Source organism: Mustela erminea, chromosome 10 (genome assembly GCF_009829155.1).
Source record: "Mustela erminea isolate mMusErm1 chromosome 10, mMusErm1.Pri, whole genome shotgun sequence".
Classification (NCBI taxonomy): domain Eukaryota; kingdom Metazoa; phylum Chordata; class Mammalia; order Carnivora; family Mustelidae; genus Mustela; species Mustela erminea.
The window spans coordinates 89,248,736-89,269,436 of NC_045623.1; the positions used below are offsets into that span (position 1 = coordinate 89,248,736).

Consider the following 20,701-nt stretch of genomic DNA (forward strand, 5'->3'; position numbering starts at 1 on the left):
GGGCCAAATGCGCTTAACCTACTGAGCCACTCAGGTGCCCCGTTTCCTTTATTTGGAAGAGTATACTTTTCTCAGCTGAGTTTATATCTAACTGAACTCCAAATGAACCCAATTACCCCAAGTGAATTCACATCTTAAATTTCCCAGAATACTCTTAATGTCAAATATTTTATCCTATATATCATAAATATGCTCTTATTTGCTAGACTCTGTAAATTTCAGTCACCTTACACTTAATATAACCATGTACTCATGACATGCCTCAGGTTTCCATCCTTGTCTATATCTTGTTTATTTCTCAGTGATGACTTGGAGGCTTACAGAATTTACACAGGTAAGAGGTGGCAGACATGCAGCATCTGACCCACAGATACCTTTTCTCTGCCCAACATGGTGTTTTTAAAATTTTAAATTTACTTAAAAACATTTAAAACTCAGAAATTTTTACACAATAATCAAAATTTCTGGGTTCTGCTAAAAATATGTTGGTGACAGCACTGGACCCATATTTGTTATCAGTTGCTATTTACCATTATGTTTGTGTAGATGTTTTTCTCACGGTGGAGTAAAAAAAAAAAAAAAGTTAAAAAAAAAATTGTCCCTTTATTATCCAGCCCACTACATTTGCAATTTTCCTACGTGACCCCAGTTGTCAACTTGAGTTTGTGTCCCAGTTCTGGGATGTTCAAGAAGGTACAGTATCTACACTAGAGGATAAAAAATCAGACTTCCTGGGCTTGAATGCAGACCTCCACCATTTAGCCTCTCTTTGCTTTGGCTGCCTCCCTTGTAAAACTGGGGCAGGGACAGTATTCACCGACCTCACAGGACTGAGTTACTAAACGTAAAGAATTTAAGACAATGCCTGCTGTTTTAGAAAAATAAAACGACCCAGGAGCCTAGGGACTATGTCTGTCTGTCTTCCCGTTGAATCCCAGTGGCCAGCACAGAACTTGGAACAAAAGAGGCAGCAAAGCTTTTTTAATCAAAATAAGTGGGGTGTGAGGGGGCCTAACAATCTGGCGATACTTAGAGGAAGGAGCTGACAGATGTGTTCTCCTTTCTACGGGAGGGTCAGAACAATGTTACACGAAGAAGAGTTTAAACAATCAGGGATGCGGAACCCTATTAAATCACGCAGAGGAGGGGGCAGGGGTGGGATGCGATCCTCAGATCTTCTAAAAGGCCGTTCTGGGGAGAAGGATGTATGTTAATACCCCACAGCCTTACGGAGGGAAATCAGGACGAGGGAATGCCGATACAAAAACAGAACCTGGCTTTTTTTGGAAAGGAACTAGCAAACCCTCGACCTGCCCTGAACACATTACCGTGAGATGCCAGGTGCGAAACGCCGCACCCGACAGCGAAGCCGAGTCACCGAAGCAAGAATTCTGCCGAATTGGTGTAGATTAAGGCGTCGTCTGATTGGCAAGAGTTTGGCGGGAACCGGGGTACACCAAACAAAGGAAGTGATGTAAGATGTCGCTCACTGACGGAGGTGGGATTATGCTGCCAGAGATTCGGAATTATCATTTTGATTGGTTGTTTTCTTGAGACACGGCCCTATCAGCCTCTCGCCGTTCCTTGCTTCCGCTTGCGCCGCTTGTTTTGCCCTTAGGAAAAATGGCCGCGGAGGCTTCCAGCCCCATCGGAAGCGGAGTGCGCGTTTTCACAAGCCTGGCCCGAGAAGACGGGAAAAAGCGTAAAGTTCGTGAGCATTGATTGGCTGAAGCAAGAAGCGTTCTGGACACTGATTGGCTCCATTGTTCGCGGGAAGGAGTTTGTGGCACCAGCGGGAAGTGGATTTAACACTGCGGCCGCAGCAGGGTTCTGAGGAGCTGGAGAAACCCGCTAGATAGGCTTCTTCTGGACTTCTTTCCTGAGAGAGTCGGGACCAGGATGTGGTTTAGTAAGGATGAGAATCGCAAAGAGGATTTAGCAAGAGGACAGGGGTCGTAGAGGCGTGCGGCGGTGCGAGTGGGGGAGGGACGGGGTGGCGAAGGGGCGGGGGGCCGGGGGCCGGGGTTAAGGTGGTGAGGAAGATTAGGGCGATGCTGGGAGTGGTTGGCTGTGGGGTGAAGTCTGAGGGGGCCTGTGGGGTGTTCTGAGGCTTGGAAAGCGGCACGGGTATTGATACTATTGTTTAAAACCAGATGCATCTGAAAGCTACAGCAGCTCCTCCTTCGGCGGAGCGGGTGGCTACACGCAGTCCCCCGGGGGCTTCGGATCGCCGACACTTTCGCAGGCTGAAAAGAAATCAGTAGGTTGAAAGAGTATTCCGTTTTATTTCATTCTGTTCTGAAGTTCCTAACTCGTCCCTGAGAGAAAATTTATTCGGCAAAATGTGCCAAACATGAACTGATTGGATAATTACCAGTTACTGCCTTACCGAATCTTAGAATTAAGTGCTGTAAGTTTTTAAAAAAGGACATTAAAAAAAAAAAAAAAAGGACATTTCTCCTACTTTGGCTTCCAACGTTGAATTGGCTTTATTCTGAAATTTACCAATATAGCTAAAGAATCAGTCTTGTGGGAAAACTGGGCTTTTGTTACTAGCCTATTTTGTATTCTTCATGTATTCGAAATTTTTTTTTTTAATTACATGTAATGAGGTGATAAAAAGCGGTGGGAAGAGCATGGTCTTGGAAGTCAGGTATATCTGTGTTCTACCATTACTCTGACGCATAGGGTTTCATTGGACAAATGTCTTAACATCAGGAATCAAATGAGATTGTTAATACATACCTTATAAAGTTGTTATGAGACTGAATATTCTAATATATAGTGTATATAAAGTGCCTGCCTGTAGTCATTTTCAATAAATGGTCCCAGGTTTTGTTTTTTAAGTTTGTATTTACTTAAGTAATCTCTGCACCCGACATGGGTCTTGAACTCAGAACCACCACCACCACCCCCAGATCAGGTCACATGCTCTTCTGACTGAGCCAGCCAGACATCCCTGGTCCCAGATATTTTTGTTAAAAAGAACATGAGTGTTGGAACCAGGATAGACAGTGTCTGGAATCAGCTTTTAAGTGGCAGTATCTTTAGTGCGACGACTTGAACCTTGTGGCCCTTAGTTTTTCTCATCAGATAATGGTACTAGTACTACTTATATCACACGGTGGTGCTGAGAATTGATAAATAAGGTAATTAATATATAGGAACGTGATCTGTAAAACGCTGTCTAAATGCTTGTTATTCACTTTCAGAGGTGAGTTTATATTTAACTGCTGTTGATTTCATCTTTTAAATACAGGTTGATTTGGCTACTTGTTAGGTGTCGTTCAGATGTGGTGTTAAGGTTCAATTTTTTTTTTAATAATTTATTTATTTATTTGACAGAAATCACAAGTAGACAGAGAGGCAGGCAGAGAGAGAGAGAGGGAAGCAGGCTCCCTGCTGAGCAGAGAGCCCGATGCGGGACTCGATCCCAGGACCCTGAGATCATGACCTGAGCCGAAGGCAGCGGCTTAACCCACTGAGCCACCCAGGCGCCCCATTAAGGTTCAATATTAGCAGGTTCTGTATTTTTTGTACAGGTTGATAAGCTTTTACCTAAACTGTTAATTCAGGGGTGTGTGTCAGTGGGAAAGAATTGATTGATAATTCCCATACATTTGGACATTGCTTTATATTTTTCATACCAATTATTTCATATAATTCCCTAATGTATTTATTGATTATTCCATTGTACAACAGAGGATCTGGGAAGTGAAGGGACTGAGTCTGTTATGTTCCATCCTACATGAAGAATAACTGTTTGGTTGTTGATTTCTGACAAAAATTCTAATCTTTGGGGCGCCTGGGTGGCTCAGTGGGCTAAAGCCTCTGCCTTCGGCTCAGGTCATGATCCCAGGGTCCTGGGATCGAGCCCCGCATCGGGCTCTCTGCTCAGCAGGGACCCTGCTTCCCCCTCTCTCTCTGCTTGCCTCTCTGCCTATTTGTGATCTCTGTCTGTCAAATAAATAAATAAAATCTTTAAAAAAAAAATTTTTTAATCTTTAATCCACCGTGCCTTTTTTTCCTTGTGCTTATTTCTCTAAATGAGTTTATGAGAGTGCATATTTACCGGTAGCCTGTAATGCCCATGCCTTATTGTTTTAGTGTTGACGTTTTCACACGTCAGGGTAGAGCCTGAATGCTACCTTTGAAAGTGCCAGTACGTTTTTCTGGGATCCCATGTAGTGCGTCTCACTCTGTAGTGTATCAAGACCAAGTTTGTTATTTACATTTGTGCCTCCATTAGGTAGGAGTGTGTTGAGGGCAAATCCTATTCCGTTTTTCTCATCTTTATGCCATGAGACCTGCCCTGGCCAGTTGTAGGGGATAATAAGTTGTTAGGCTGCTTTTGAATGGGATTTCAGTGTCCTTGGGTAGACATCACCTACCCAACGCATAGTGTCCTTTCCCTTTAGGACGTCCAGCATGGTCAAGCCTTTATCCCATTTTCCCCAGGACTTCCATTCTATTGTCAGAGCATCTGTCCTTAAAACTCTACCTCGAACTTTTGTTATCTTTTATCATGAGACGTCGGGCAACTCCAAAGTTCTGTCTCTGCTGGCCATTTCTCAAACCTTTTCCAAATACCATCTCCTGTCATTGGTGAACTAAACAGCCAGCTTCAGCTTGCCTTTGTCCTAAAACTGAAGTATAAGTTTTGTCCCGGAAGCAGGTCATCATCCTTCCTTATGTTGTCCACACTCTGACGTGCTCATTTTAGTGAATCCATGTGCCACACAAACTTAACTCATTGATCAGGAGCTTTGGAGTCAGACACCTAGTTTGAATTCTGAAGTGTGGTATTTGTTAGCTATATAATCTTGGTTTCCATCTCTGTGAAGCAAGAGTGAGGATTCAATGTTAATGATGTATGTCAAGTGCTTGGCACATGGAAGGTGTTAGTGGGTGGTAGTTATTATTTTCTTAACTGAATTTTTTTTTTTAAGATTTTATTTATTCATTTGACAGAGATCACAAGTAGGCAGAGAGGAAGGGAAGCAGGCTCCCCACCAAGCAGAGAGCCCGACTCGGGGCTCGATCCCAGGACCCTGGGATCATGACCTGAGCCGAAGGCAGAGGCTTTAACCCATTGAGCCACCCAGGCGCCCCTCTTAACTGAATTTATGCATCTATCTTTTCAGAGAGCCCGAGCCCAGCACATTGTACCCTGTACCATATCTCAGCTGCTTTCTGCCACTCTGGTTGATGAAATGTTCAAAATTGGGAACGTTGAGATTTCACAGGTAAGTAAAACAGTTTGTGGAAGAGTCCCTTCATCATGTGAAGAATGAAATAAAAGTTACTCATTTAAAAAGTACATGAATGTTTTAGTTTCCAGGAAAACCCAACTTTTCTTTCCTTCTGATCTAGGTCACTATTGTGGGTATAATCAGACATGCAGAGAAGGCCCCAACCAACATTGTGTACAAAATAGATGACATGACAGCTGCGCCCATGGATGTTCGCCAGTGGGTTGACACAGATGTAAGCAGTTATTTTTGAATTTAGGGTGGGGCTACTTTGGGACTCGAGATGTTGGACTTTTTTACTCTTTTTAATTTCTTAGTATTAGAATAATTTATAAGCAAGACGACAAAGGCAGAAATCTTAAAATGAAAGGTTAACACATTTGAATTCATAAAAATTTAAAATGTTCCAAACTTCACTATATATAAGCAAAGTTAAAAGGCAAATGACAGGACACACTAGAATATAAACTCTGTGAAAACAGGGTTTTGTTTTGTTTTTGTATGTTTAGAGAAGGAAGGGGTGGTGGGACAGAGGCAGAAGGAGAGCGAGAGTCTTAAGCAGGCTCCACGCAGGGCTCACTCTCTCGACTCTGCGATCATGACCCGAGACTAAATCAAGAGTGAGACACTTAACCGATTGAGCCACCCAGGCACCCTGCCTTTTTTAATTTATTAAATTAGCATAGGAAAAGAAAAAGAATGGCAGTGTCCACTTCTGATAAGAGTAGTAGCTATCAGGGGCGCCTGGGTAGCTCGGTAAGTTGAGTGTCTGCCTTCGGCTCAGGTCATGATCCCAGAGTTCTGGGATCGAGCCCCACATTGGGCTCTGCTCAGCCGAGAGCCTGCTTCTCCCTTTCCCTCTGCCTGCCTCTCTGCCTGCTTGAGCTCTCTATCTCTCAGTCAACTGAATAAATAGAATCTAAAAATGTATATATATATTCTTTAAAAAAAAAAAATGTAGTAGCTACCACAGTGCCTCTAGCACTTAGCAGGGACTTAACTAAATATTTGTTGAATGATTTGTCATGTTTGTCAAGGGAATTGGATGCCATCCTACCTTGATGGTTTGAGTATAAATTGATATAAGCTACCTCAAAAATCAGCTAATGATCAAAATCATCCGTCATAAGAATGTTGATATAGCTCTCCCCTGCCAGAGGTTATGTTAAGGAAATAAGATAAGATGTGTGCAAAGGGACACCTAAGTGGCTCAGTTGGTTAAGCATCTGCCTTCAGCTCAGGTCATGATCTTAGGGTCCTGGGATCGAGTCCCGCATCAGGCTCCTTGCTCAGCGGGGAGCCTGCTTCTCCCTCTGCCTGCTGCTGCCCCTGCTTGTGCTCTCTGGCAAATAAATACAAACTTTAAAAAATAATAATAATAAAAGATGTGTGCAAAGATTCAGTTGTAAGATTGTTGATCATAGCATTGTTTATAATAATGAAAAATTAAAAACAGTTTCAGGGGTGCCTGGGTAGCTCGGTTGGTTAAATGTTAGACTCTTGGTTTAGTCTTAGGTCTTGATCTCAGGGTTGTGAGTTTGAGCGATGAGTTGTGCTCTGCACTCAGCAGGGAGTCTGCTTCCCTCACCCTCTCCATTTGCCCTTCTCCCACTTGAGTGCACTTTCTCTCGCAAATAAATCCTTAAAAAAAAAGTGTGCCTGGGTGGCTCAGTGGGTTAAAGCCTCTGCCTTTGGCTCAGGTCATGATCCCAGGGTCCTGGGATCAAGGCCTGCATCAGGCTCTCTGCTCAGCAGGGAGCCTGCTTCCTCCTCTCTCTCTGCCTGCCTCTCTGCCTACTTGTGATCTCTGTCTGTCAAATAAATAACTAAAACCTTAAAAAAAAAAAAAAAACACTAAAAAAACAATTTCAGGGGTGCCCAGGTGGCTCAGTTGGTTAATTGTCTGCTTTTGGCTTAGGTCAGGTCCTGCAGTGCCGAGATCAAGCCCCATATCAGACTCCCTTCTCAGTGGGGAGTGTACTTCTCCTTGTGCCCCTCACCCAGTTTGTGTTCTTTTTCTCTCTCTCAAACTCTCAAATCTTTTAAAAACAATAATTATTTTTATTTTTTTTGTAAATACTTTATTTATTTGACAGACAGATCACAAGTAGGCAGAGGCAGGGAGAGAGGAGGAAGCAGGGGTGCCACTGAGCAGGGAGCCCAATGCAGGGCTCAATCCCAGGACCCTGAGATCATGACCTGAGCTGAAGGCAGAGGCTTTAACCCACTGAGCCACCCAGGCGCCCCAACAATAATTATTTTTAAAAAACAGTTTCAAAATGCAAGCAATAGGGCCTTACTAAACCGTGGTATATTTATGATATACAATAGGTGATACAGAAATGTGTAACTGTCATGAAGTGTTTACCATAAACTTGAGAGGAAAAGAGCATATTACAAGATGGTATACGTGGTATGACCCCATTTTTGTAAAGCAACATGTATATGAGTATCTGTGTAAACATGGAGATAAACTAAAAGGAAATCTAGGGCGCCTGGGTGGCTCAGTGGGTTAAGCCGCTGCCTTCAGCTCAGGTCATGATCTCAGAGTCCTGGGATGGAGTCCCGCATCGGGCTCTCTGCTCAGCAGGGAGCCTGCTTCCTCCTCTCTCTCTGCCTGCCTCTCTGCCTACTTGTGATCTCTCTCTCTCTGTCAAATAAATAAATAAAATTTTTTAAAAAAATAAAAAAATAAAATAAAAGGAGATCTATATTTTTTATCCTTTTTATTTTTAATTGTGTAAAAGACCTCTTGGTTTTTTATATATATATATATATATTTTAATATTTTATATATTTATTTGACAGACAGAGATCACAAGTAGGCAGAGAGGCAGGCAGAGAGAGAGGGGGGGAAGCAGGCTCCCCACTGAGCAGAGAGCCGGTTGTGGGGTTTGATCCCAGGACTCTGAGATAATGACCTGAGCCAAAGGCAGGCTTAACCCACTGTGCCACCCAGGCACCTGGTTTTTTATAGTTTAAAAATACATTCATTATAGAAAATTTAGATCATAAATACTTTGTATACTATTTTCTCTTAAAAAAGCACAAGTTGTCTATAGAGAAATAACTAGGTAGTTCTGCATTCTTTAATTTTTGCTTCTTGGAAAAATACGGAATAATTCATTCAATAATTATTACTGGAGTACCAATTTTGAACCAGACTGTGCTTGGTCCCTTGTATACAAAGAATGAGAAAGACCCAATCCTTGACATCAAGTGAGGAGGTAGATACTATAATGCCTAATGCTACATGAGCAAACAACATGTACCATGCTTACTTATAAAACATTTAAAGTCTCCTGAAATCCCACATTCCAGAGGGGACAATTAATTGCTCTAACAGGTTTTGGTAAATATCTTTTCATACATTTCTGTCTGTATATCTGTACGTAGAGATGTATGCAGTCTTACATAAAGGATAAGATGATATATAATTTTATATATATATGAACATATATTTTTTTATTTAAGGTTTTATTTTTAAGTAATTTCTACACCCAACATGGGGCTTGAACTTACAACCCCGAGATCAAGAGCAGCATGCTCCCGACTGAGCCAGCCAGGCGCCCTTGTACTTAAACTTTTTTTTTTTTTTTTTTTTAAGATTTTATTTATTTATTTGAGAGAAAGAGAGCATGGCAGGGGAGGGGCAAAGGGAGAGGCAGACTCTCCGCTAAGCAGGGAGCCCAACACGGGGCTCAATTCCAGGACCACAAGATCATGACCTGAGCTGAAGGCAGATGCTTAACAACTGAGCCACCCAGGCGCCCCTATACTTAAACATTTTATGATCAGAAAAGAACTTTAAGACTTTAATACATATTTTTTAGAAATCATTTATTAGAAAACTCAAAAAGACATGTTAAAATTAGCCATAATTATCCTAGTTAACCATTGTTAGCATTCTGGTGTGTCTTTTCCTTCACAGGGGAAATCAGCTTTTTTTCCCACGTGCCACCACAACTGGTCTTCTCTGACAATAAATCGAAATCTACATTATGAGTTACAGTGGTGTGAAGTATCCCATTGTATGAGTGCATGACTTGTTGGTTATTTAGGTTGTTTTCAGTTTTTAGTATTTTAGATTATGCCATATGAATATACATAAGGTTAAATTTTTAAAAATTTTTTATTTATTTAAGTAATCTCTACACCCACTGTGGGGTTCAAACTCAAGACCCTCAGATTAAGAGCTGCATTTAAAGGTAAATCTTGGGGTACCTGGGTGGCTCAGTCAGTTAAGCATCTGCCCGGAGGCAGGTCATGATCTCAGGGTCCTAGGATTGAGCCCTGCATTGGGATCCCTGTGCAGCGGGGAGCCTGCTTTGCCCTCTGCCCCTCCCCTTGCTTCGGTGTGTGCGCTCCCTCTCTCTAACAAATAAAATCTTTAAAAATAAATAAATAAATGCATCTAAATCTTAATGCAGTTTCTTAATTATTTCCTTAAAATCCTAAATGTTGAATTGCTGTGCTGATAAGTAGATCCACTGGAAAATTTTGTGCCCAACAGCAGTGAATAAGAGTGCATACTTGTTTGCTTTTTTGGTGGGGGGGGGCGTTATTTATTTGTCAGAGGGAGAGAACGCACAAGCAAAGGGGAGCAGCAGGCAGAGGGACAGGGAGAACCAGACTCCCGCCGAGCAGGGAGCCAGATATGGGACTCGATCCCAGAACCCTGGGATCATGACCCAAGCCAAAGGTAGATGCTTAACTGTCTGAGCCACCCATGCGCCCACTTGTTTGCTTTTTTGATGATGTATGTGACATAGAGCTTTGGAACTGGCAGTTATTATTAGAGGTCTTTTTATTCTAGTGCCTGATATTCTAAAAAGGTAAATTCTAAAAAGCATGCAAACTAGTTAGTGCCACATGAGGATCCGTTAGCACTCTTACTTTTTTTTTTTTTTTAAGATTTTGTTTATTTATTTTGACAGAAATCACAAGTAGGCAGAGAGGCAGGCAGAGAGAGAGGAGGAAGCAGGCTCCCTGCTGAGCAGAGAGCCTGATGCAGGCCTTGATCCCAGGACCCTGGGATCATGACCTGAGCCGAAGGCAGAGGCTTTTTACCCACTGAGCCACCCAGGCATCCCGCACTCTTACTTTTTAATGCTGTCTTTCTGTACATAATTCAGCAGGTTATTTTGTTTTTTTAGCAGTTTTAAAGTTTTACCAACATCCCTAAAACCTTCATGTGATATGTTTTTTTCTTTCAGGATGCCAGCAGTGAAAACACAGTGGTTCCTCCAGAGACATATGTGAAAGTGGCTGGCCATCTGAGATCTTTTCAGGTGAAGCAAGAAAAAATGATAGTTAAGTTATATTTGCATGAAGCAGTTTCTGGACTCATGCCTGAGTTTAGGATACTTAAGATTAAACCAAGTCTTTCTGTTAAATGGGAATTAGATTGAAATTACTTCATTATTCTCTTTGAAGAGAAATAACGGGTTTTTAGCTTAATATAAAACTCACAGAGGGGTGCCTGGCTGACTCAGTCAGAAGAGCATGCAACTCTTGATTTCCATGTTGAGTTCAAGCCCCACGTTCAGTGGAAAAATCACTTAAAAATAAAATCTTTAAAAACACACACACACACAACTAATAGAATGGTAGAGAAAGAACAGGATCCGTGCCATCCGCGGCATCCACTAGGGGGTAAAAAAGGAGGACACCGGATTTAGAGTCAGGAGACTACTCTGCTCGGTTGTGTAAACCTTGGGCAAGTTTTTGAACAACTCTGAGCTGGTTTTGTTTTTTCCTCCTGTGAATGACTATATTAGGATTGACCTTGAGTTAAAAATTTTAAGTATATAACACATTTTTTCCATATTGGCAGAATATCATAACCAAGACAAGTGCCATAGTGTTTTGACCTAAGGTTGCTTTGAATGTGCTTGTCCTTTATTCACGTTTTCCCCTTTATTTTATTAGAACAAAAAAAGCCTTGTAGCATTTAAGATCATGCCTCTGGAGGATATGAATGAGTTCACCACCCACATTCTGGAAGTTGTCAATGCACACATGATCCTAAGCAAATATAACAGCCAGGTGAGCAACTTTACTCTCGGAATTTTTTCTCTTCTCTGGAAAAACATAGACAGCTTCTGTGCTCTGGCTTCGATTTTCTTGATGTTTTGAAGGTTGAGCCAGAAGAAAGGCCTCACTCAGTCCTCAGAGCATTTTCTTCATGAGCTTTGCCATGTTATTTTATTCCAGAGAAGCACTCCTTTTTCTCTCAGAATTCCAAGTTCCTCTAACCCCACTGACTTGGAAGGCCGAAGCCTAAAACAGCCTTCACGTGTAGACACGTAACTAACTGTAGGCTGAATGCTTGGCTCCAGGATTGTATTCAGAGAAATATCCCAACATGGACAGCATTTTACTGCTTTTCTTCTAACGTGCTGGCTAAATAGGAAAAATTATGCACCATTATTTTGTCCCTGAAGTTATCTTCCCTGCTTCATATTGAAAATTTTCAACATTATTTTCTACCGTGTAAATTCCTTTTGACCAGTCCATCTAGGGCCACACAGAGGGTTTATTCTTCTATTAGAATGTCCTTAGATTGGGGTGCCTGGCTGGCTCAGTTGATATGGTAGAGCATGTCACTCTTGATCTCCGGACTGTGAGTTCAAGCCCCATGTTGGATGTGGAGCCCACTTTAAAAAAAAAAAAAGGCAAAAAAAAGTCCTTAGATGATTTCTGGTGCCCAGGTGAAGGATTATTGGTTACAGAGTAGGAAAGTGTAGAAAACCCCTGAGCCATTAAGGATGGATGCTATTGCATCCTGTTCTGTGCCAATTTGGTAAGCACTGGGGATACAAAGAAATCCATTCATTTATTCGTTCCTTTGAGAAATATTTATTGAGCCTGATGTGTACCAATCATTATTCTAGGCCCTTAGAAGGTTTCAATGAGGGAGTGACATGGTCTGATATGTCTTTTAAGAAATTCACCTGGGCTGGGCTGCTGTATGGAGCGTAGATGATGAGGCACCAGGAATAGCCGCAGAATTAATCTAGGAATGGTAGCAGCAGCTGGGGTAAGGAGTGGTTGGCTGATGTAATTTGAAGGTAGAGCTGACAGGACTCGTCGGTGGGTTACATATAGGATATAAAGAGGAAGGATTCAAAAATGACTTTGGGGCTTGAGCAACTAAGTGAAGCTAACACATTTGGAGGGTAAAATCCAGAGTTCTGTTGGGACTTGCCAAGTGGTGAGGTGCCAGGTAGATACCCAAGTGGAGAACAGAATGGATGGTTGAATATGTAGAGGGGGATCCAAGGGAGAGGTCGGGGCTAAAGGTGGAAATTCGGGAGTCATCGCGTAGGTGATATTTAAAGCCTCGGATGAGATGAAATAACCGGGGAGTTAAGAGGTCGGAGACCTGAGCTCTGGGACACACTAACCTTTAGAAGTCTGAGTAGAACAGAAGCCAGTGGAAGTAAAAAAAAATTACCAGTTAGGCAGGAGGAAACCAGGAAATGTCATTCTGTAGAATATTCTGAAAAGACGATTTTAGGAAGGAGGGGGTGGTGATCAACTGTAGAATGCGGCTTGAAGTCAAGGCAGGTGATGAGAGACATCTGCCACTGGATTTGGAAACCTGGATCTTCACAAGGGAGGATTCGGTAGAGGATGTGGGAAGTGGGTTAAAAAGAACAGAATTTGGGGCACCTGGGTGGCTCAGTTGTTAAGCGTCTGCCTTTGGCTCAGGTCATGATCCTGGGGTCCTGGGATAGAGCCCCACGTTGGGCTCTCTGCTTAGTGGGAATCCTGCTTCTCCCTCTCCTACTCCTCCTGCTTGCATTCCCTCTCTCACTGTGACACTCTCTCTCTGTCAAATAAGTAATAAATAATCTTTAAAAAAAAAAAAAAGAAAGAAAAAGAACAGAACTAGGTAGAAAGTTTAGAGTGTTTATTTTATTGCCGTAGTTAATGACATATGTGTATGGATCACATATTTCATAAAAGTGACTTATAAAGTGAGAATGGATGATGAGGTAGTGGAAACCGGGCACAAAGACAGTTACATTGAGGAGTAAATAAAACACTCTTTCCTGCAAAGAGTTCGTATTTGAGCAGTGGAGATTCAGATCGCCTCGGCAGTGAAGGCAGGATAAGTGGCAAGCACAGGGTACTGTGGAACCACAGCAAAGTGTTTCCCATCCTGACCTGGACATCAAGGGAGACCCCTTGGAGGAGGTGATGCCTAAACCAAGTCCTGAAAGATTTGTGAGGTGTGGGGTTACCTGAAGCAGGACCCAAGGCCCTTTCAGCAGAGTATTTGGGTAAGAACTAGCCTTCAGTTTAGTATTATTGGGTCCTAAGATGTAAGACTTCTGTTTTACCAGCAGGCAGCGTGAAGGTATCTAGCTTGAAAACAAGAGACCATGACTGGTTTTTATTTATTACCTCAAAGCAGTAGGCATTTAATGAGCATTTATTGAATGAATGCATCTCCTCACTCGATGGGATTTCTCCTAACAAGTTTCCGCAGTGCTTTTATATCTCTTTTGGGTAGTTAACACATTTGACGTTCTATCATCCTTATTTATTCAGTTCAGTGGATAAAACATTGAGCACAGGTTGCACCAGGCACTGTGAAAATGGAGGGGCTTGTGGCAGAAAGTGCCAGGCGAACAGTGTGCTGGCTGCTGTGAGAGGGAATGGGCCAAGTGTCTGAGAGCTGAGGAGGAAGAACTTGGCTGACTTGGCTTGGGGCATGTTGGACAGCTTTGCAAAGGCAGTAGCCATTAAGTTGGGCTTTGCCAGATGGGAAGTCAGTGTTTACCAGGCAGATGAGGGGAGGAGCATTCCAGACAGGGAACAACATGTTCAGGGCAGAGGCATGTTTGTAGCCAGCAAGAAGTCCAGGTGCAGGGGCGCCTGGGTGGCTCAGTGGGTTAAAGCCTCTGCCTTCAGCTCAGGTCATGATCCCAGGGTCCTGGGATCGAACCCCGCATCAGGCTCTCTGCTGAGCAGGGAGCCTGCTTCCTCCTCCCTCTCTCTCTGCCTGCCTCTCTGCCTACTTGTGATCTCTGTCAAATAAAATAAATAAAATCTTAAAAAAAAAAAAGAAGAAGTAGTCCAGGTGCAGCTGGGGGAGTAAAGTGTGTCGGGAAGGAGCAGTCACGAGTAAACTAGAGATCTTGACGTCTATGGTGGGTCTTGACTGTCTAGGTGTATACAGGCAGGGGGAGCCACCTGAAAGCTTTCCGACACAGGAGGGACAGGATCTGAAGCTGTTACTGTTACCTGAAGTTGTTATCTGACACAAAGACAGGAGTTGACTAGAGTAGGAGAGACTAGTGGCTGAGATGCCCTCGGGAGGCCAGGGTGACGAGGATGGACTTGAGCTACACTGAACTTGTGTGATAGGCTGTGGTGACAGACTGGGAAGTGAGTGAATGGACTCAGGACTGAAGTCTACAGAATTAGGTTAGCTTTACTCACTGAGGTGGGATAGAGCAGGGCAAGCAGGTTTAGGGAAGGTCATAATCTTAACTTCAGAGTGTGTGAGAGCACGAGGTGGGTGTATCCAGTCCATAGCTGGGAACAAGAATTTGTGGCCCAGGAGGAGGTCTGGGGTGGAATCCTGGAGATCTGTCAGCCTTTTGGGGGATAGGTAGAGAGAAAGGCTGGTGAGGGATGCTGAGAAAGTAGAGTTTGAGAAGTAAGTGGAGAACCAGAAGAACTTTCCATCCAGAAACCTAGGGAGAGGTGGGTACATTTCAAGAGGAGTGTGGTCAGCGTGTCTTTCTGAGAGGTACTATTGGGACCGAAAGGGACTGTTGGGTATATTGGTTGAAAAGTCACTGGTGACTTCAGTGAGAACAGTTTCCAAGGTATATTCAGTAAGAGTGCAAATATAGTGGGCTGGGGAGTGACTGAGAAGAAAGAAAATGGAAACAGGAATTATAATCTGTTGTTATTAAAAAGAAGAACAGAGAGTGATGGGAACTGGTTTTTTTTTTTTCCCTCTTATAATGCTTCATGCCTAGGTGACAGTAAATGCTTGAATTGGGGGGGGCAGGGTGAGTGAAATGGGTGAACCCTTACCATGGTGAGCATCTGGTAATTTATAGAATTGTCAAATCACTATGTTGTACACCTGAAACTAACATATATAACGCTGTGTGTCAATTATACTTCAATAATAAAAGTTTTTAATAGTAATAAAATCAGGAGCACGGTAAGGAATTCCCCAAAATAAATAAATGAGTGAGCCAAGTGTATGTTTGAATAATAAAGCACCAAGGATATATACCATTATAGTAGATCTCCAGGTAATTTTCTTCTTGGTGCTGTTTTTCCTCTGGTTCCCCTGAACAGCACAAAAACAAGAAGGAGCTAGGAGGTACCTTTCTGGATGATATTATGTGCTTCAGAGAATCACTTTATCCTCCTTGGAAAGACTCTTTAATGATGATAGTTGTTCCTTCCAGTGTAAGCAATTGTTATTGGGGAAACCACTTAAATTATTTTTGTGAGCTGCTTACTGACACGCTATAACACAATACAAGGACTGTATTTAAATTGGTAAATTTTCTAATGCTGTGAACTTCTTTCTTAATGCAGCCCCCAGCAGGAAGAGCACCTATGAGCAATCCAGGAATGGGTGAAACAGGGATCTTTGGTGGGAATAGCTCCATACCAGCAAATGGCCTCACTGTGGCTCAAAACCAGGTAAACACTGAGTGTCTCCAGAAATCCAAGACACAGACCGTCTTAAATTTGTTACTTCCTTGATGAGTCTAAGGCTGTCTAAGGACCTGACTCATTTCTTTCTTATCAAAGGTCTCGGGTTTACATAAAGGAGTTGATTTAGAGTAGTTGCTAAATTCTTTCTCCTTTGAATCTTCAGGTGCTGAATTTGATTAAGGCTTGTCCAAGACCTGAAGGACTGAACTTTCAGGATCTCAAGAACCAGCTCCAACACATGACTGTAGCCTCAATAAAGTGAGTATTTGGTTCCCATCAGCTGGGGCTCCAGAATTGTACCCATTTTACCTCACCAGGGTTTCCTCGTAATGAGAAGTTATTACACATAAAAATAAAACTGTCAGCTGCCATCTCTTTGACAGAAGGGGAGTTGTTCCATCATGGAAAGATAGAAAAAGGACTCACAAAGGTGACACTACCCATCACATCACTGATTCACTTGTTATTTAACAAATAGTGATTCCCATTATGTGCAGGGGATATAATTTTGAGCAGAATTGACTGGATAAAATTTGACCTCTTGTGGAATTCCATTTGGAGGATTAAGAGCCTTAGCTCCGGTCCTCAGACGTATGGGCCCATTGATGTTAATCTTTCCACTGTGGAGAAGTGCATTTGGCCCTCTGGACCTGAAACTATCAGTCCTTCCAGCATCCTTCTGATTCCATGTTAGACAAGCTGCTTCCTGATTCCGATGAACCAATCAAACAAGCTGAGTACTTTGGTGCCTTTGATAGTTACTTATTACTGTAAATCTGTTGATATTCTAGTTTTACATAGAAAAGAAAGGCTTAGGTATAATTTCATTTCCTATTTTATAAAATGAAGAAGTTAATTCCTATCTCAGAGTTCCAGTGATGAATAGGTATAGAAGCACTGTCACAACGGGGCGCCTGGGTGGCTCTCTGCTCGGCGGGGAGCCTGCTTCCTCCTCTCTGCCTATCTCTCTGCCTACTTGTGATCTCTCTCCATCTGTGTCAAATAAATAAATAAAATCTTAAAACAAAACAAAACAAAAAAAACCACTGTCACATAGTAGTTGCTCTATTACTGTTAGTAAACATTTTAGTAGTAGTTAGAAAACAGTTACTGTTAACAAACATTATTAAATATGTTACACTTGGGGGACCTGGGTGGCTCAGTGGGTTAAGCCTCTGCCTTCAGCTCAGGTCATGATCCCAGGGTCCTGGGATGGAGCCCCGCATCGGGCTTCCTGCTCGGCAGGGAGCCTGCTTTCTCCTCTCTCTCTCTCTGCCTGCCTCTGTGCCTACTTGTGATCTCTGTCTGTCAAATAAATAAATAAAATCTTTTAAAAAAAAAAAATGTTACACTGATCTTGAGGGTCTCGAAGGGTTTGAAGGCGTCCTCCCATTTCTGGAAAAGACCTTTCTTAATGTCCTGCAGCTTTGCTTCCCAGAGGGTTGGTGGGTGGGTAGGGAGAAGGAACTTTGAAAAATAGCTGTTTATGCTAGGAGTTTCATGTGCAAGCTGGACTGCTTTTTAATTTTTTATTTTATTATTATTTTTTAAGATTTTATTTATTTATTTGACAGAGAGATCAGAAGGAGGCAGAGAGGCAGAGAGAGAGGAGGAAGCAGGCTCCCAGACAAGCAGAGAGCCCGATCCCAGGACCCTGAGATCATGACCTGAGCCGAACGAAGGCAGAGGCTTACCCACTGAGCCACCCAGGCGCCCAGGACTGCATTTTCCGATTATCATTTTCATTTGCTTAGCCTGGCATTTGATTTTGGCTCTATTTTCTTGCCTTTACAACAGTCTGGGAGAAGGGTCCAAGGCAGCTTTAATAATCGGTGTCTCCGTGCATGATCTCACTTTTGCAGTTTTACTGCCTCTTCCTGGAAGAGCCCTCTGAGCAAAATGGCTGTGACTTCTTAGCTAAGGTAGAAAGTGGGAAGTGAGCAAAATCTGTGGTTGCCCATATCCAGAAGTCCGTTTCCTTTCTTCTTTGTCAATTTGAAAATGAGCCTTTTTCCCCCTTGGTTTCTTTCTAGGCAAGCTGTGGATTTTCTCAGCAACGAGGGACACATCTATTCCACTGTGGACGATGATCATTTTAAATCCACAGATGCAGACTAACGGATCTAATTGAGTTCCCGAGGCATTTTCCAGCTGGACCTGTTCTCCTAGTATGTTTTCTCCCACTGTGCATCTGTTTGGCCAGTTGGCTTCTAGGGAGTAGGTTTCATCTAGAAAGGATCTCACTTAGCATCCTTTTGAAACTTGCTACTCTTCTGGCTTTTTGTTTGTGGTTATTTTTGTTTCTTGAAGCTCAATTTTGGACAGTTGATAAGAATGTAAACCTGGGTGGATTTTCTTAAGGAAGTTACAGATTGGGGCGCCTGGGTGGCTCAGTCTGTTAAGCGTCTGCCTTCAGCTCAGGTCATGATCCCAGGGTCCTGGGATCCAGCCCCAAGTCAGGCAGGGGTCTGCTTCTCCCTCTGCCCCACCCCTGCTTATGCTCTCTCTCCCTTTGAGATAAATAGATAAAATCTTTTAAAAATGAAGGAAGTTATAGATCAGCTGTTTACAACAGCACAGATGGAAATGGAAGAAACATGCTACCAAGGGAGTTGGGTGGTACTACTTCCAGGATACGCAGGAGTTTCTGCTCCTGTAATGTTCCCTGTGGAGAGAAGATGAGCCGGACTGGGACCTTCAGCAGGGAGCTAGCCCAGAAACCCACTAACTCTGCCTGATTTTGTTCCCACCCTTTGGTTGGTTATATGGTGTTATTTTCAGAATTGCACTTTCCTTTACCTGTCATGACTGCTTCCAAAAGTGCGTTTTTATGAACACGAAGTTCTGTGGTGGCCTCATGAGGGTAGAGGGGAGAAGGATGTTTGCTTGATTTTGTACCAAATAAGTACATCAGTATGTTTAAAAATAAAAGCTCTGTTGTAGAATTTGTGAAGATGTTATTTTTCTTCCTAGGGTGGTATAATTACTACTTTATCTAACGTGTGTAGCATAGCTTGATTTGGGTTTGAAATCCTGGCTTTCCCCTTTTAGTTAGGATCTCGCGCAGGCTGCGTCAGTTCTGAGGGCCTCCCGTTTCCTTATTTATGAAGACAACTGTATCCTTTCCTCATAGGTGTGTTGGGAAAATTGAGTAAAATAATGTTTGCAAAGCATCTAGCATTGCCATTGGTAGAGGTTATAAAGTGGACCTTAATCTTGACTCTAGAAATATGTGGTCATGTAACTGAATTGGTAATATACCATTTGACCTCAAAATGAGATTAAGGGCGCCTGTGTGGCTCAGGTGGTTAAGCACCTGGCTTCTATTCAGGTTATGATCCCAGGGTCCTGGGACCGAGCCCCAAGTTGGACGTCCTGCTCAGCAGGCAGCCAGCCTCTCCCTCTCCTTTGTCCCTCCGCCCCTTGCTGTGCTCGTGTGTGCGTTCTCTCTCTCTCAAATAAATAAAATCTTTATTTAAAAAATCAAAGATGAGACCGTTTAAAGGCCTACAGGCTTTGGCCAGCTTAATCAGTTCTGTTTCTTACGGGAGAGCAAACTACCTCGAAGATGTTTTTGACAACTCCAGAACGTAAACTATGTTTTGAATAAAAGAACTGGTTATGAGTTAAGTTAATGAGGTGTAACATGCAAATACAAATTCTATAACTTTAACTGTGTTTCAGAATGAAACCTACCAGCAGCCGTGTGGAAAATGCCCCACCCTCTGATTTCTAAAAGTGAACAAGTCTGGGTTTTGTTTCTGTACATACAGAATAGTTCCTATCTAGGGAGCTAGATGGTTGCTTAAAAGTCAGTCAACCAGGATGTTTATCTGCAAGTCTGTCCACTCTTGATTATTTTCTGAAAGAAAGGGCACCGACTAAAAACAGGTTAAAAAATCATATGTTTGAGGGGCGCCTCGGCACAGTTGGTTAAGTGTCTAATGTGGTTTTTGGCTCAGGTCATGATCTCAGGGTTGGGGGATTAAGCCCCACATGGGGCTCTGCTCTGCAGAGTTGGCTTGGGGTTCTGTCCTCCCCCCCTCCCCCCATCGCGTGCTTGCTTGTGCTCTCTCTCAAAATAAAAAACCACACATTAGGGGTACCCTGGGTGGCTCAGTTGTTAGGTATCTGCCTTTGGCTCGGGTTGTAATCCCAGGGTGCTGGGATCGAGCCCCACATCGGGCTCCCTACTCAGTGGGAAGCCTGCTTCACCCTGTCCTACTCTTCCTGCTTGTGTTCTTGCTCTCTCACTGTGTCTCTGTCAAATAAAATTTTTAAAAAACAGCATGATTTGAATTTGGAATGCATGATAGCATACGTTCATGCATAGTTGACATCTCTAGTTATCCAACTGGCACTCGCAGCCGGGCAAGGCAATAGCAGTGATTCTGGGTAGAAGCCTTTTTTCCTTTTGATCTTGAAGCCGATGATTCAGCAATTACAAACTACTTAATAATTCAACAAATATGTGTTGAATACCTACTGTGGCGGCCCACTGGTCACGCACTAGGAATACAGAGCAAAACAGGAGGTAGTGTCACTAGCGGTGCTGGTCCCACGTTGCCCATAGCACAGAGTAGTGCTCAGCCGTGCGGAATTCCCCGCCGTCCTGGCCTTTACGGCCCCACAGCCATGTGGCTTCGGAGCACAGGCAGGCCTCGTTAGAACGAAACACCAGCCTTCTGGGTGACCGTGCCCACCGGGATGTCAAGCACACAGTATTTTCTTTGCACCTTTATTAA

General features: G+C 43.0%; 1 protein-coding gene across 1 annotated transcript; it reads left to right on the forward strand.

The window, feature by feature from the left end:
• Window positions 1-1,616: 1,616 nt before the first annotated feature.
• Window positions 1,617-18,905, forward strand: RPA2 (replication protein A2). The gene is made up of 9 exons (XM_032301624.1): window positions 1,617-1,909; window positions 2,154-2,260; window positions 5,145-5,246; window positions 5,374-5,487; window positions 10,469-10,543; window positions 11,184-11,300; window positions 15,834-15,941; window positions 16,120-16,214; window positions 17,990-18,905. The coding sequence occupies exons 1-9, from the start codon at window positions 1,900-1,902 to the stop codon at window positions 18,072-18,074; spliced, it is 813 nt and encodes a 270-aa protein (XP_032157515.1). The 5' UTR covers window positions 1,617-1,899; the 3' UTR covers window positions 18,075-18,905.
• Window positions 18,906-20,701: the final 1,796 nt, after the last annotated feature.